Below are 18,247 nucleotides of genomic sequence, written 5' to 3'. Positions count from 1 at the left end.
TGGCTATAGAGATGGTTCAAAACTTCCATAATGGCACACATACTGGAAGAGATAGTATGGAAGAATCTCTTAGGAAACATTTCTATATACCAAGGTTATCTAGTTTGACTCAAGCCATAGTTCGGAGATGTGTTTTGTGTGCCCAAAATAATGCAAGACAAGGCCCTGTCAAACCCCCTGGAGTTCAATATATGGGAGGACTTCCAATGTCAGATCTGCAAATAGATTACACTGTGATGCCTAAATCTGGGGGATATCGTTATTTGTTGGTAGCTGTGTGTACCTCAGGCTGGGTAGAAGCTTGCCCAACTCGTACAGAAAAGGCAGGAGAAGTTGTACGTTTTCTGTTGCGAGAAGTTATACCCAGATATGGACTTCCGTGTTCTATCGGATCAGACAATGGTCCAGCCTTTATTCATCAGTGCTTGCAACAACTAACTCGTGCTTGGTATCAAGTGGAAACTTCAAACAGCCTATAGACCTGAGAGTTCTGGAAAGGTGGAAAGGATGAACAGAACAATAAAAACCCAATTGGCTAAAATGTGTCAGGAAACTCAGCTCAAGTGGAATGTCCTTTTGCCAATAGCTCTGATGCGGATACGTAGTACGCCTACCAGAAGAATGGGTCTGTCTCCCTTTGAAATTATGTATGGGCGTCCACCTCCCATACTAAGTAATCTAAGGGGGGACTTAAGTCAGTTAGGTGAAGGATTTACTCGGCACCAGGTTGTAGAGTTGGGTAAAACTATGGAGGAGGTGCAGAAATGGGTGCAAGATAGGTTACCTGTGAACATATATCCACCTGTTCATTCATATCAACCAGGAGATCAAGTGTGGATAAAAGAATGGAATATTGTTCCATTAGGTCCAAAGTGGAGGGGTCCTTATGTTGTTCTTTTATCTACCCCAACAAGGTGGCAGAGGTGACTCAGTGGATTCATCATTCTAGGGTTAAACCAGCATCAAACTCTTGGCAAGCTATCCCAGATCCTGAGAATCCTTGCAAGATCCGGTTGAAGCGTGTAACTCAGTCGGAGTGACGAGGAGATATTGGGACATCTAGAGTAATTATAGAGATCAGCAAGTAGGTGTTTTGACGGCCATAATAAAGCCTGACCACCTGCCTACGTTTCATAGCCAGAGTGTCTTGAGTGTCTGTGAAGGAAAGTGAGGATCAGAAGAACAACATTCTTGCAGCCCTCACATTCGGGAAGCTGAGGTGCCATCGCACGGTCGAAGAAAAATTAGGATTTCAGGAATAATGTGTTTTATTATGTGTCTTAGTATGTTTATGATTTTTCAGGAAGGTAAGAGTACAGACATACCGAATTGCGATAGTTTGCCAATTACACTCATTTAAAGGAGGTATGGTTTGACTTATCTGCTACATCTAGTTGGAAAGCCCCAGCAAATTTATATTGGATCTGTGGTAAGAAAGCATATTCGGAGTTCTCCTAGGACCAGGAAGTGAGGCAGTGAAGCAAGCGAGGCAGCGAGGCAGAGAGGACGCCGAGCCGAGCACAGCACAGCACAGCACGCTGAGCACAGCAGCGTTGAGAAAAAAAAATAAAAATCTGAAGGCAGGGAGGGAAGGAGCTGGGGGTTTCCCAAAGCCACCCCAACGAGATAACAAAGAGATTAAGCACAACGGTAGCAGAAGAGACAGTGGGACGACAAGGAGCTGATAAGACTGTCTCTCTATCTTTCAGTCTGCAGGTACCTACGTTTTTTTATAAACAGAAGATTGTTTTCTTTGCATGGATGTGATGGGCATGTAAGTCCCAGCGTGCAGAATAGAAATTTCTTTGAGTAAACATACTACTTTTTTATTATCTGCCACTGACCTCCACCTTATATTTTGAGCGACATACGACTTTTTATTATTTATATGTCATGGACTCCATTTCTTGCTCTGAATGATATGTAAGGGACAACTCATTAAAGGCACAGCTAATCTTTAAAGCTATATATAGACTTTTTAGATAAGCTTTAGAAAAGCTGGAGGATCTAACTCTATAAGCAATATTTAATACCTGCAAAAAGAAAAAAAAAGAAAATATATATCACCTATAGATATATGTGTTAAAGAAGTATATATTACTGACGCAACAAGTATTGATCCAAATGTTGGACAACCTACATAAGAATATTAAAATGGATATTGAAAATAACACTAAAGATATTAGATCGGAAATTGCCATCCTTTCTGAGAAATTCTCAAATCAGGCAAATATACTACAAAAAGTAAAGGAGGAATACGAACAAATTAAAACATCTAACTTACAGTTTGAGAAGAGACTGCATGATACTGAGATTAAACTGACGGATTTAGAAGACCGTTCCAGGAGAAAAAACATAAGAGTTAGAGGTATACCAGAATCAATTACACAAGAAGATTTATACTCGTATCTGGACAGCTTCTTTTCAAAAATACTATCTCGACAGACGCTGGGCCCTGAAACTTTCGAAAGATTCCATAGATTGTCCAGACCAAATGGAAGTGATAAGTCCTATCCAAGGGACGTAATGATCTGTTTCTCCAGTTTTGGGATAAAAAAAACAAATAATGCAAAAGATAAGGAATGGAACTCTTGATACTGAAGAATGGAGACACCTAAAAGTTTATCAGGACTTATCTCAAAAAACCAGACAAGCAAGAAGAACCTATTCAGAGGAAACGGCAATCCTCAGGAACATGGAGATAAGATATAAGTGGCAGGGCCGGCGCGTCCATAAGGCGGCCGCCTTAGGGCGCACCGGCCCGGGGGGCGCAAAAGTCCGGGTGACCAGCAGGAGGTTGGGAAGCGCACAGCTCCCCTCTCCTGCCGGTCACTTCTTGTAGCGTGACCGAGCGCAAGCCGGCAGTGCCGCGGACTGTGAGGAGGGGGCGGGGATATGAACACGTCATACCCCTGCTCCCTCTGTAGAACACAGCGCGGCTGGCGCCCAGCAGGGGCAGAGCTACCGCCGGCCCCTCACTTCAGCATGGGAGGAAGTCCCCCCAAGAAGAGAGCAGAGAGGAGGCAGAGAGGAGGGGGGCTGGGCAGGACCAGCTCCTCCAACTCCCAACTACCTCAGGCAGCACTTTGGATCCCAGGTAAGCCACCCTCCTGAACCTGTCTGTCAGTGTCTGTATGTCTGTCTGTCTGTGTCTGTCTGTCAGTGTGTGTGTATGTCTGTCAGTGTGTGTATGTCTGTCAGTGTGTGTATGTCTGTCTGTCAGTGTGTGTATGTCTGTCTGTCAGTGTGTATGTATGTCAGTGTGTATGTCTGTCAGTGTGTGTGTATATGTCTGTCTGTCTGTCTGTGTATGTCTGTCTGTCTGTCAGTGTGTGTGTATGTCTGTCAGTGTGTGTGTATGTCTGTCAGTGTGTGTGTATGTCTGTCAGTGTGTGTGTATGTCTGTCAGTGTGTGTATGTCTGTCAGTGTGTGTATGTCTGTCTGTCAGTGTGTATGTCTGTCAGTGTGTGTATGTCTGTCAGTGTGTGTATGTCTGTCTGTCAGTGTGTATGTCTGTCAGTGTGTATGTCTGTCAGTGTGTGTGTCTGTCTGTCTGGGTGTCTGTCTGTGTGTGTGTCTGTCTGTGTGTGTGTCTGTCTGTGTGTGTGTCTGTCTGTGTGTGTGTGTCTGTCTGTGTGTGTGTGTCTGTCTGTGTGTGTGTGTGTCTGTCTGTCTGTCAGTGTGTGTCTGTCAGTGTGTGTCTGTCTGTCAGTGTGTGTCTGTCTGTCAGTGTGTGTCTGTCTGTCAGTGTGTGTCTGTCTGTCAGTGTGTGTCTGTCTGTCAGTGTGTGTCTGTCTGTCAGTGTGTCTGTCTGTCTGTCAGTGTGTATGTGTGTCTGTCTGTCAGTGTGTATGTGTGTCTGTCTGTCAGTGTGTATGTGTGCCTGTCTGTCAGTGTGTATGTGTGTCTGTCTGTCAGTGTGTATGTGTGTCTGTCCGTCAGTGTGTGTGTGTGTGTGTATATGTCTGTCAGTGTGTGTGTCTGTCTGTGTGTGTATGTCTGTCAGTGTTTGTGTGTATATGTCTGTCTGTCAGTGTGTGTGTGTGTGTGTGTATATGTCTGTCAGTGTGTGTGTATATCTGTGTCAGTGTGTGTGTGTGTGTGTGTGTATATGTCTCAGTGTGTGTGTGTATATGTCTGTCTGTCAGTGTGTGTGTGTGTGTGTATGTCTGTCTGTATCATTGTGTATGTATGTCTCTATATGCCTCTCTGTTTCTTTATGTCTGTGTCTGTATTTCTGTGTGTGCCTGTGTCTGTATTAATGTATGTCTGTGTTTGCACGACAATGTACCTGTATGTGTAGATTGTATGACTGTGTTTGTTTGATTGTGTGCCTTTTATGACTGTGTGTCTGTATATCTTTGTGACTGTGTGCCTGAATAATTATGTCTGTGTGCTTGTATGGTTGTGTGTCTGTATGTTTGTGTATTTGTGCATGTATGTATTTTTGCCTGTATCCATGTCTATGTGGGGGAAAAAAAGAGAGATAGATAGGGGCTGAGGGGAAGAAAGAGACAGAAATGGGCTGGCGGGGAAGTAAGAAATACATAAGAGGGGTTGTAGGAGACACACTAAAGGGCACAAAGGGGCCAAAGGGGTAAGACATTGAAGAGGTTGGATATGCAACACTAATGGGGGCTAAGAAATTCAAAAGGGGGCTACGAGACACAGAGGTGAAGATGCATTGTTTATTTTTTGGGGAGAGGCGTGGGGTGGGGCGTCAAAATGCATCTTCGCCTGTGTAGTCAAAAATCCTAGCACCGGCCCTGATAAGTGGCTATTCCCGACGGCAATCATGGTCTATTTTAAAGAACAAACATATATTTTCAGAGACAATATGGCACTAAAACAGAAGATGATATCTTTGAAACTCATCCTTTAGAATCAAACGGGACTTAATCTCTCCTTTTTCTCTTTTTTTTTTTTGCGGGTCACATCATAGATTTTAAATTTGTAACTTATATATTCTGTAACCTATATATATTAACACAAAATATAACTTAGTAGCACAAAATGAAGGAAGAAGAGGTGTACAATATATATAAGGTTAGATAACACTTTATAAAGGGTGTAGAATAGGTGAGAAATGTTTTAGAAATGATATAAGGAACTCATATATAAGAAAACAATCACAAATATTCACATAATTAAATAAATATAGAGTTACACTTAGAATAATGGAAAGGGAAGAGTTTAAAACATAACTTATATACATATAGATGCACAATTTAACTTAGGTGTATGAATCGAATGAAAGTGAGCTTCACAATAAGCACAAGCTCAATAAATACTGCACAAAAAGCGCACAAAAGGGAATGGCTGAAATAATGTAAGTGAGTTTTATAACACATCACAAGTTCAATAAACATTATATGATGAGTGCACAAAGGGGAAGTTAACGTAAAGAGAAGGGAGAATATAAAAAGGAGAGGGAAAGAGATTAATCTGATTACAAAAACATGATAGATGAATTTGTCCCAGTTAAAATAAAAGATATCCTGGGGTTGATATTGTATACTATGGATAAAGGAAAGGAAGGAAGAAGAAAGAAAGAAAAGGGAAAGAAAAGGAAAATACTGTAACGTCTTTGAAAATTGGAATTTGAAAGGGAAAAGAAGGGCAGATTAAGGGAAGATAAAGGGAAGAAAAGAGAGAAGGGAAGGGGGGAAAATGAAAAAAGAGAAATGATAATAATGCCTATTATAATGATAATAATGCCTACTATCCTGGTCCAGGGTCCTGCGACGGCAGCAGGGTTAAATATGAAGACTGTATATAGGACTTCATATTACGGAATGAATGTTGTAATAGTGAGTTGGTGGCTGAGCCCCTCCAGGAGGTTCAAATATAGAGGGCTGACTGGAGAAGGTATGAGTGGATCTGTGTGTTGGATGGTACTAGAGGGGAGGATAGGGGGAAGGAGGGTGTGGGGAGAGTTGCGGAAGAATGTCATTAAATATATTATCTATTAATGCAAGGGGCTTAAATTCAGGACAGAAAAGAGGCTATCTGTATAAATTATTGATAGACAGCAAAACAGATATCGGTTTTGTTCAAGAAACACATTAGGTTAATGCCATGTCCAAACTATGGAACTATAAAAAATTCCCAGTGGTCCATAGATCTAATTTTGCAGGAAAAAATAAGAAAAGAGGGGTGGCAATTTTCTTTTCAAGTAGTTTGAAATACGAGTTGATCCATGAGGAGGCGGACCCTAGTGGTAGGTTTCTGATAGTTATAGTTCGTATCAATGACATTTTGTACACTTTAGTAAATGTTTATGCTCCAAACCAACTTCCATATAGATTTATGGGAAAGCTGATTCAAAAGATTGACCGTGTATTGTCTGGAAGCCTAATCATCGGCGGCGATTTTAACTGCATTATTGATAACAAAATGGATAGGAATAGAACTAAGTCTGTACATATAGATGGTAAGCAAGGAACAGTTCCATCAATGATGCAGACTTTCTTAGCAAAAAACTGTTTATACGATGCTTGGAGAACATGTAATCAAGAAGAGAGAGACTATAAGTTTTATTCAAATGTTCATCAGACTTATACCAGAATCGATTATTTCTTGGTTAAAGCAGAAACCTTGGAGCGAGTGAATAAGGTGACAATAGGACCCATTACATGGTCCGATCATGCACCTGTAAGTCTAGTCATAAAAAATAATGCTGAATATAAATGTAGAGATAGATGGAGACTAAATGAAAATCTATTAAAATCAGAAATTAATGTAGAAGAATTGCGTATTCAGACCAGATAATTTTTTGAAACCAATGACACAGGGGATGTTTCCAATGCCATGTTATGGTGTACCTTTAAATCATATATGAGAGGATGCCTTATAAAATTGGGAGCCAATATAAAAAAAAAAAAAGGGTAAAGAGCTGAATGAGCTCTATATTGATCTGGCAAAACAAGAACGTTTACATAAACTTACTATTGATCATAACATTTTGGAGGATATTAAAGGACCACTCTAGTGCCAGGAAAACATACTCGTTTTCCTGGCACTAGAGTACCCTGAGGGTGCCCCCACCCTCAGGGACCCCCTCCCGCCGGGCTCTGGAGAGAGGAAGGGGTTAAACTTACCTCTTTTTCCAGCGCCGGGCGGGGAGCTTTCCTCCTCCTCTCCATCTTGATCGCAACGTCATCGGCTGAATGCGCATGCGCGGCAGGAGCCGCGCTCGCATTCAGCCGGTCGCATAGGAAAGCATTTACAATGCTTTCCTATGGACGCTTGCGTGCTCTCACTGTGATTTTCACAGTGAGAAGCACGCAAGCGCCTCTAGCGGCTGTCAATGAGACAGCCACTAGAGGATTTTGAGGCTGGATTAACCCTCATTATAAACATAGCAGTTTCTCTGAAACTGCTATGTTTATAAAAAAAAAGGGTTAATCCTAGAGGTACCTGGCACCCAGACCACTTCATTAAGCTGAAGTCGTCTGGGTGCCTAGAGTGGTCCTTTAAGGAGATCAGAAAAAAAATATTAGTAAGAACTCAAGAAAAAATTAATAAAGCAATGCTAATATTAAAGCAGAGATGGTATTATGGAAATAATAAAATAGGGAAAAATCTTTCAAATAAACTAAAAAATAAAAATAAACTTCAGTCCATAAATTATATAACAGCTGGAAGTAAAAAAATGTATGCACCAACGCAAATAGCCAATGCATTTGAAGAATATTATAAAAGTCTATATAATATAAAATTTAATGAACCATCTGCAGGGGAAACAAAGCAGTTTTTGGATAAATTGAGTCTGCCAAAAATATCCAAGGAGAAATTAAGCCAACTAAATGCCCCATTCTCCATTCAGGAGATAAGTAACACCATTAAAGCATTAACAGCAGGTAAAGCACCAGGTCCAGACGGCTTTTCTTCAATTTTTTATAAAAAACTGAATGATATGATCTCTCCGTTTATATTAAGGACATTTAAAGATTTTGCTAGTCATAAAATTATCCCACCGAAACTACTTCAGGCCTCCATAAAACCAATTCCGAAGACAGATAAGGACCCAATATATACTTCAAACTATAGACCAATTTCTCTTATTAATTTTGACATTAAAATCTACTCTAGAATTTTGGCTGATAGACTTAAATATAACATACCTGATATTGTACATCCAGATCATAGTGGGTTTGTAGAAGGCAGGGGCACATCGGATAATATCAGGAAACTATTGAATGTCTTATATCATGCGGATCAAAGTGTGTCTCCTTTTGCTATGGTTACCCTCGATGCCGAGAAGGCCTTCGATCGGGTTAACTGGAAGTACCTGGAGGAAGTATTGAAGGCATTTGGCATAGAGGGTCTCTTTAAGGAGTGCACAATGGCACTATATAATGACCCTCAAGCTAGTCTCAGGATATATGTTTCAATCAAAATGGTTCCCAATTAGAAACGGGACGCGACAGGGATGCCCTTTGGCACCCCTGCTATATATTCTTTCTATAGAACCGCTGGCAGCCGTGATTAGACAGAATGTTGATATCAGTGGGCTAAAAGTGAATAGCCTGGAGAATAAAATTGCACTTTATGCAGATGATGTCCTCCTGACCCTTACAGACCCTATTAGTTCTATCCCAGCCATATATCGGATTATTAATGATTATAGTAAATTCTCAGGTTATAAAATAAACATAAAGAAAACACAAATCTGGATAAAAGGTCTAAGCGGACCCGGGGTAGACAAACTTAAAAAAGATTTTAAATGTGACTGGGAAGTAAGGAACATAAAATATTTAGGGGTTAGATTATCTCTAGATTATAGAGAAATTGGAGATCTTAACTATACAGAAATCGCTACCCAATTTAGAAGCATCCTAAAAAACTGGAAGGGATTGGAACTGTCCTGGCTGGGAAGGATTGAAGCAGTGAACTTCTACCTTCTCCCTAAACTGACATTTTTATTTTGTAATCTCCAGCTGATTAAATGCGATAACTTTACAATGTTAAGACCAAATTGGTTAGATATTGAAAAATCGGACCTCTACAATATAGAACCCTTATATCTCTGGTGGTGTGACACTGAATTTGTAAATAACATAAGATCTAACAACCCGATAAATAATACAATGATTTATATTGTCAAGTACTTGAAAAGAAAATATGGAACAAAATATATATCAAGAAACGCCCCGCTAACATGTTTAAAACTATATATAAAGGACATAAATATTCAAGAATGGGAAAATTGTGGAATAGTAAATATAGCGGATCTTCTAAACGACAATAAAATACTACCATTTCCAACGCTACAGTCTAAATACAACCTCCCTTTGAATGAATTATTTAATTAACTAAGAATAAAATCCTTCACTATGGGAAAAGCTTTTTCGGAAACCTCTTCAATTGACCAGTTCGTAGCATTTCATTATAAAAAGAAAATTGCATCCAGATTTAATCAATTTATAAGAAGTCAAAGGCAAATAGATAAAGCGCCTGCAATGAATAAATGGGAACAAGAACTCAATTTTTCATCTTTGGCTGAGGATTGGTTCTCGAGCCTACAAGCGGTAAAAAGATATATACATGGGGTGAATATACAGGAAGTATACTTTAAAATCATATACCGTTGGTACTTGGTTCCTACTCGCTTACATAGGTTTCAACCCACACTCCTACCAGATTGTTGGAGATGCGGTAGGGAGCTGGGCTCATTCTCCCACATCTGGTGGGACTGTGAGGATTTGAGGCCTATGAAATCAATGCTATGGGAATTGGTAGATTTTATTTATGAGGTTCAAGTTGTCATTACGCCCCAAATGTTTTTGTTTCATCTAGATCTCCCAAAAAGCAACATAAAACTAAAAATTCTTATGATCCATATCTGTATGGCAATAAAAATAGTTGTGGCTAGAAATTGGAGAAATATGGGTGCGTTAAACTGGCACGATATATGTACACAGATAGAATATCAATGTAGTATGGAAGCCGGGATAGCTCTAAATAAGATATCCAGAGAGAAGTGTAATGAAGTTTGGGCCCCTTGGGTTAAATACATTAACCATAAAACTCAATCCCCCCCCCCCTTATAGCTAGCCACCCCCAGGTCGTAGCCGATATGTGAGAGTATGGATACAAGATGAACTATATTGTCTGTTTGTTTGTTTGTTTGTTTGTTTTTCTCCATACTGTATGATTGTGCAAATGTAGACATAGCAGAAGTTGAGTAAAGAAATATTTGATAACACATATTGTTACTGGCGAATATGCTAATTTTTTATTAATGCAATGCTCTATTGATAATGTCGAATATGTATACATTATATTGCAACGCTACTCACTGTACCGTGTTCTGAAATTATATTTGAACTGCTGCTTGTGAATGAATTCATTTTTAAATTGAAAAATAAAGATATATAAAAAAAAAAAAAAAAAAAAAAAAGAAAGCATATTCGGAGTTACCACAAGATTGGGAAGAGGCATGTGTATTAGGTATGCTCAAACCATCCTTCTTCTTGTTGCCAATTGAGACAGGAGAGATCTTGGGAGTTAAGGTTTACGATGTAAATCATAAAAGGAAGAGAGCATCCTTGAACATAGGTAATTGGGAAGATGATGAGTGGCCTCCTCAACGTATTATTAATTATTATGGACCTGCTACTTGGGCAGAAGATGGCACTTATGGATATAGAACTCCGATATATATGCTCAACCGCATTATTAGACTACAGGCGGTGGTTGAGATTATTACTAATGAGACAGCTCAAGCGCTTAATCTTCTAGCTAAGCAAAATACCAGGATGAGATCAGCCATCTATCAAAATAGATTAGCTTTAGATTACCTATTAGCAGTGGAAGGAGGTGTATGCGGTAAGTTTAACCTTAGCAACTGTTGTTTGCACATAGATGATGAAGGTCGGGCAGTGGCTGAACTTACTAGTCACATGGTTAAACTTGCGCATGTACCAACTCAGGTCTGGAATGGGTATAATCCTAATAGTTGGTTTGGAAGCTGGTATGAGCAGCTTGGAGGAATTAAGGCACTAGTAGGAGGAGTAGTGTTTATCATATTCTTATGTCTTTTCCTGCCCTGTTTAATTCCATTAGTGGTGAGGTCCTTACGTAGTATTATAGAGAGTACTATAGAAAGAAAGACAGCGGCTCATGTAATGGCTGTCTATAGATATGATTCCCTAGCTCAAAGAGAACATATTCAGGATGAGGAATGTTGAAAGAGTTTTTGCTAAGATACTTACGAGGTCTACTCTGGTTCAATGGCTACTTGAGAGGTGTTGGTAACCTGTGATTGGTGATGCATCTGGAATAATTTGTATCAGAGGCATCAAAAGGGGGGGATGCGATGGGATTCCAGCATGGTTAAAATTTAGTAGGCTGAAATCTCCACATGGCATAGGCTAATTAGTATCTGGTTACAAACAGTTGGATGAGTCATCAGCATACTGAGCATGTGCAGGAACTGAAATTGCACTTATTTCCTTTGTCTTGGATGAGCCATGTGGTTTGGCCAGATGTACAAGTCTATATTCTGCTCATTGATTGGTTAAGGGTATATGTGGGTGTAGCTATTGATGGGAGGAGCTATATTGCTATATAAGGAATGTACACCATGTGTTGGTCTCTCAGATATTTTTGGAACAGGAGTTCATCTGAGGCCCGATCGGTATGTAAATAAAGACCTCTTATTTCCTGAAGACCTGCATCCATTTCTCTGTGTTTGGTTTCTGCTAGTTTACTCGGTAACATAACTGAACGGCAAATGTAAAAAAAAAATGAAAAATGGACCAGTGTGTGGTATCGTTTGAAGCAGTCCCCAATGCAGAGTCCAGGCTGTCCAGGGCAATCAGGACAGTGATATACAGTATCTTTTCTCTGCCCCCTCTTAAAACAGACTCTGCATCTTTTGGGGGATTCTGCTTTCCCACAGTAGGGGGAATTTTAAAAATAAAATGTGTAGCCCCAACTCTCTCCCATCACCACCCGGGGAGCAGGTGCATCATGGTGCAAAATCCCCAAAACGATCTGGAGCTGAAACTGTAAAAAAGTCAGTTGCATTCTGGGGTTTGCTTTTGTGAACAAGAAAAAAAGTGTTGTGGGTTGCGATCTGCATTAAGTAGATTGCAACCTTTTTGTACCAGGTCCTTGTTTTGCGTATAATTAGGTAGGGCTGGAGCAGCTGATCTGCCAGATTAACCCCACCCATTTGCCGGTTATAGGTCTTGATGCACACTGGCTTCCTTGTGCTCTCAGCTCTGCCATGTACAGAGACCTCCACAGTCCTCTCAGTGTGGATGGTGGTAAGAAGTTACACATCCTTCTTGTCTCTGTACTTAACTGCCAACAGCTCCTCTTAGCGCAGAGCTGAGGTCTTCCTCTTTTGTAGCGTGCAAGTTGTCCTGGGAAACCTGCGCGGTTCTTTTTTATTGGACTGCAAGCTACTGTATCAAAACAATACAGTAGCTTGAACAAAGTGACATTTGTGTAAAAATTGTCTGTATATAAGTAATACAATTTGTTCATCCGGGGAATATCAGTTCCCAGACAATCTTGCCACTGGTTCCCATATGATCTGGGCAGCCTGAAGGGTCAAGGTGGGTATCCTTTCCCTTGTAGACCCGGTGCCCCAGGTGCTGACAGCCCACCGGGAAATTTCCCAGTCCGGCCCTGGATTCTAGTGATCACTGGCAAGATAGGGGTTAATGGCTCTGAAAAGAGCCTTTGGGTCTCACAATTTTACAAACCCCTACCTAAAACTACCTAAATCTCCCTACCTAAAACACAGACCTCTCCCTCTCTCACTAAAACACAAGTGAAGAGAGGGAGGGAGATCCACACTGATCAGAGCCAATATTTACCAATATGGACATGATCAGACAAATGGGGATCATAGTTATAATAAATATTATTGTAGGGGCAAGCTCTGATTGGATGTCCCTAGCCTGCCTCTATGATGAGGCAGGCTAGGGACACACCCCAGAAGCCCCATGATGCACTGCCCAATGGCTTCCAATACTCTGCTTAAATGCCGGGCACCATGTGGAGCAACCCGAAAGTGATCACTCCGGGGGGAGCGATCAACCGGCGCCCGGCAGTAAGGAGCAGTATTGCATGATGCCTCAACATCGAGACATCGCTGCAATACCATTAGAGCTGCTGGAAGCGATTATGATCACTTCCGGCGCTCTAGCTAGCCACGGACGTATCAGGTACGTCAGCAGTCTTTAAGGACCATTTTTTTTCGGACGTACCTGATACTTCCGCGGTCTGGAAGGGATTAAACATGTACAGTCTATATACAGTTATGGTCACAAGTTTGCATATCCTGGCAGCAATTTATTATCACATTGTTGTTTGGCTCCTTTTTAAATCATAATGATAACAAAAATCACCCAAATGGCCCTGATCAAAAGTTTACATACCCTTGAATGTTTGGCCTTGTTACACAAGGTGACACGCATAGGTTAAAATGGCATTTGAGGTTAATTTTCCCACACCTGTGACTTTTTAAATTACAATTAGTGTCTGTGTATACGTAGTCAATGAGTTTTTTAGCTCTCCCGTGGATGCACTGAACAGGCTAGATACTGAGCCATGGGGAGCAGAGAAGAACTGTCAAAAGACCTGCATAACAAGGTAATGGAACTTTATAAAGATGGAAAAATATATAAAAATACATCAAAATCCAGAAAATGCCTTGAAAATGCCATTCAGTACTGTTTAATCTCTTATTAAGAAGTGAACAATTCGGGGATCTCTTGATACCAAGCCAAGGTCAGGTAGACCAAGAAAAATTTCAGCCACAACTGCCAGAAGAATTACTGTATACACTTGAGTATAAGACGAGTTTTTTTTGTGCTGAAAACCCCCCACTCGTCTTATACTTGAGTCAATGCCTGTATTATGGCAACTTACATTGCCATAATACAGACCAGGACCGCCGGGCTCATTACAAGCCCGGCGGTCCTGTTGGGGGCTGGCAGCGAGCTGTAACTTACCTTTCCTGCAGCTCCTGTCAGCTCCCTTCTCCTGCGCCGCCACTCACACCGCGAGACTTACAATGGAGGAGAAGGGAGCTGACTGGAACGCAGGAGAAGGGAGCTGACAGGAACTGCAGGAAAGGTAAGTTACCAGCCCCCCTACTACACAGCGCTGCCAGCCCCCCTACTACACAGCCAATGCCACTGGACCACCAGGGACTGCTATATCCCCCCTCCCTGGCCATGTATCAAGCAAGGAGGGGGGACGAAAAAAATATAAATACAAATTTAAATAATATAATAAAATAAAAAATTTGATTGTATTAAAATAAAATTAAAATATTAATAATATTTAAAAAAAAGAAAAAAAGAATATTAAAATAATACTAATTTTAAAAAATAATAAAAATGCCCACCCCCCACCAAGGTTACACACTCTGCATCACATACACAAACACACTCTGCATCACATACACACACTGCACTCATACACACACACACACTGCATTATATACACACACACTCTGCATTATATACACACACACACTGCATTCATTATACACACAAAATAAATATTCAATTAATGTAATTTTTTGGGATCTAATTTTATTTAGAAATTTACCAGTAGCTGCTGCATTTCCCACCCTAGTCTTATACTCGAGTCAATACGTTTTCCCATTTTTGGGGGTAAAATTAGGGGTCTCTCTATTCGGGTCGACTTATTCTCGAGTATATACGGTATTCAGGATACAAAGAAAAACCTAGAGGTAACCTCAGGGAAAATAAAGGCTGCGCTGGAAAAACACAGTGTGGTTGTGTCAAAGAGCACAATGCGACCAAAAATTAGCTTCATGATTGAGTTGCCCGAAAGAAGCCTTTACTGCGCCAATGCCACAAAAAAGCCTTGTTACAATATTCCAGACAACATTTTGACACACCTTATAGCTTCTGGTACAGAGTAATTTGGGTGTAGAGACCAAAATAGAGCTTTATGGGCACAACTGTAAGTGCTATGTCTGGAGAGGGGTCAACAAGGTCTGTAGTGAAAAGAATACCATCCCCACTGTGAAGCATGGTGGTGGCTCACTGATGTTTTGGGTGGGTGTGACCACATGGGGAATCTTGTGAAAATTTATGTCAAGATTAATGCAGAATGTTATCAGAAAATACTGGCAGACAATTTGCATTCTTCTACACGAAGGCTGTGCATGGGACACTCTTGGACTTTCCAGTATGACAATGACCCTAAGCACAAGGTCAAGTTGACCCTCAAATGGTTACAGCAGAAAAAGGTGAAGGTTCTGGAGTGGCCATCACAGTCTCTTGATCTTAATATCATCAAGCCACTCTGGAGAGATCTCAAACATACGGTTCATGCAAGACGACCAAAGACTTTGCATGACCTGGAGGCATTTTGCCAAGAAAAATGGGCAGCTATACCACCTGCAAGAATTAGGGGCCTCATAGGCAACTATTACAAAAGACTGCATTCTGTCATTGATACTAAAGGGATGTGAGGTTATTTATGGGGTAATGAATATTAAAAATAATATTTTATAAACATTTTCAAAAAGAAATCTAATAATTTTTATTACTATCAAAAATGTATGTATTGGCACAGTTTCCCCTTGAAAGTCTGTGAAAGTGCAGTTTTTTGCATTTTTCACACACAAACGGCACTTTTTCACTGATGATATAATTGTTGTGATAAGTTGGAATGTTTGGAAACACTAATATTTGTTTTCAGCGAAGTCTCTCAAGTATAACAGTACCCACCATGTACATGCCCTATAGAATGTAAGCTCGATTGAGCAGGGTCCTGTTCAACCTATTGTTTCCTGTAAGTTTATTTGTAATTGTCCTATTTATAGTTAAATCCCCTCTCATAATATTGTAAAGCGCTACGGAATCTGTTGGCGCTATATAAATTGCAATAATAATAATAATAATAGTGTTTTCAAAAGTTACAGAGTGTAATATAAGACTTGCATTTCCATTTTTTCACATTAAAATTCGCCATTTGAGACCGTATGGTAGCCTAGGAATGAGATTACCCCATGATGGCATACCATTTGTAAAAGTAGACAACCCAAGTTATTGCAAATGGGGTATGTCCTCCAGAAAGGTACATGGCTGATTTTTCATGCAGGCAGTCAGTCACAGTCAGGGAAGGGAGAAACAAAAGTGATTTATCGCCTAAATGGCAGACAACTGAGTTAACCCTCAAAGGTAATTATTGCAATAATTAGCTTTGCATGGTTAAGAGACCTGGAACATTGCACCTGGACCACTTCAAAGAGCTGAAGTGGTCTGGGTGGGTATAGTGTCCATTTAACTGATAGCAGCTGCGGTATGGCTGCTGTCAGTTTATAATGCAGTTCCAATCAAATTGTTTAATGACTGGAACTGCTCTTAGGAAGACATACCAAGTATCCCGGTAGTTCCAGGAGACTCCCGCATTTTGCATGTGGCTCCCTGACACCCTCATATCATGTATAATATCCCAGAAACACACACTAACATACAATGTTTATCAGATTGTGTGTGCTGGTTACCAGGATTTTATACATGATTTATGCCCCCCCCCTTCCCTCATACTTGCTAAGCAGGGTCCCAGTGGGGTGCTGGCCCTTTAAGAGCCGACCATAGTATCAGCCAGTGTTCTATCAGATAAATATACTTACAGGTGGTCCTCTTATCTGAAGGTGTACAGCGCATGCACGCAGCTCACCCTCCATATATAGAAAACTGACGGGTGAAATGCGCATGTGCGCGGCACATCCGTCAGATATAGAAATCTGATGGGTGTACTGCACGTGTGCGCGGTACATGAATCAGATTTCTATACTACAGCTTTCACTGTGTACTAACACAGTGGAAATATTTGAGATGCAGGATTATGGGGGTGACACACTATGGGGAGGTTAATGTGGGTTATACACTGGGGATGGGAAGGCGGTACACCTTCAGATTAGAGGACCAGCTGATCCCGCGTCATTGGAGTTGGCGCGCATGCGTGCAGTGCCTCCATCAGAATTCTATACCCCAAGATCAGCATGCGCGCAGCTGATCTTGCGTCACTTCCGGTGACGCGGGTGCACCAGAAGTGACGTACGTATAGAAATCTGATAAGTATACTTATCTAATGGAACACCGGCAGGGAAGAACTGATGACAGTCTGTCACTTCCTCCCTGCTTCACAGGAGGACTGGAGGGAGGATGCAGCATGGATCCAGCACGGAGTGCATGCTCACTCCGATCAGCCTCAGCCAGGGCCAGAGCACCAAGCAAGCCACCCTCCAGAACACAGGTAAGCTAACAGGAGTGTATCTGAGTGCTTGTGGCAGTGTGTGTGAATCTGTATGTCACTATGTATCTGAAGAGTGAGGTGAGTGAGGTGAGTGAGGTGAGTGAGGTGAGTGAGGTGAGTGAGGTGAGTGAGGTGAGTCACAGTGATGTAAGCTGTGTGGGAGAGGGTGTGTTCGCGCATGGGGGTGGGGGGTAACGTCGCAGCTGGTGTAGCCATCTCCCTGAAATGCAAGTTGGGATGTCTGTCTTAGGTGATAAATTACTTATCCCATACACTTCTACACAACATCAGGTTATGGGATAAAATTGGTCTCCGCAGATTAAAATGAGCTGCCTTGCTTGCATCTAAAATAGTATGTATTATCTAGGGATTCAAATATATATATATATATTACTACTTTACCCAGACACTAACCCCTCTATTCCAAATACGGTATTCCATAACCACCTTAAACCCATTGAACACTGCTCTGCACAAAATGTTACCACACATCAATCTGAAGACAGCCTGAATATCAAACTAATGCGGGCGCGAAACTAATCATTGAGTTGCTGTTTTGTTACACTATTGTTACTGTGTCTAAATTACACCAGAGAGATCACCTTGCATAGTGTTCCACTGACGTTTGAGGAATTCATGACCTGAGAATATGCGCGGCTCCACTGGCTCTCGGTTTATGCCTTTTTTACGTCATAATATGTCGACGATTTCTTCACACGGAAGTCCTCGAGAGAGGAAAGCATTTTATGTTTCATAGCGAGTGAAACTTAAAAATATTTGAGTAATATCATTCAACGCTTTTTTTTTTTTTAATGATCATTAACTAGGTTATATATTAATAAACGAATTAACATAAAGTGTAATTTACTATTGGTAACCATAATTAAATATAAAAAGCCAACATAGGTTGCATACAGTAGTTTGCATACTGAATTTATCAGCTGTTTTTTAGAGAATAGTGCCACTTTTCTCATAACT

General features: G+C 40.8%; 1 protein-coding gene across 1 annotated transcript in view; it reads right to left on the bottom strand.

Annotated features, from left to right (window-relative positions):
- Positions 1-18,012, bottom strand: part of CCS (copper chaperone for superoxide dismutase) — a 392,297-nt gene extending 374,285 nt beyond the window's left edge. The window contains exon 1 of the mRNA XM_063438512.1: positions 17,872-18,012. Within this exon, the coding sequence (XP_063294582.1) occupies positions 17,872-17,907 (36 nt within the window). The 5' untranslated portion in view covers positions 17,908-18,012. The remainder of the gene's footprint in view (positions 1-17,871) is intronic.
- Between the last annotated feature and the right edge of the window lie 235 nt (positions 18,013-18,247).

Source organism: Pelobates fuscus, chromosome 12 (assembly GCF_036172605.1).
Source record: "Pelobates fuscus isolate aPelFus1 chromosome 12, aPelFus1.pri, whole genome shotgun sequence".
Taxonomy (NCBI): Eukaryota; Metazoa; Chordata; class Amphibia; order Anura; family Pelobatidae; genus Pelobates; species Pelobates fuscus.
The sequence above is the reverse complement of the archived record's forward strand: the minus strand, read 5'-3'. Positions and strand labels throughout refer to the sequence as shown.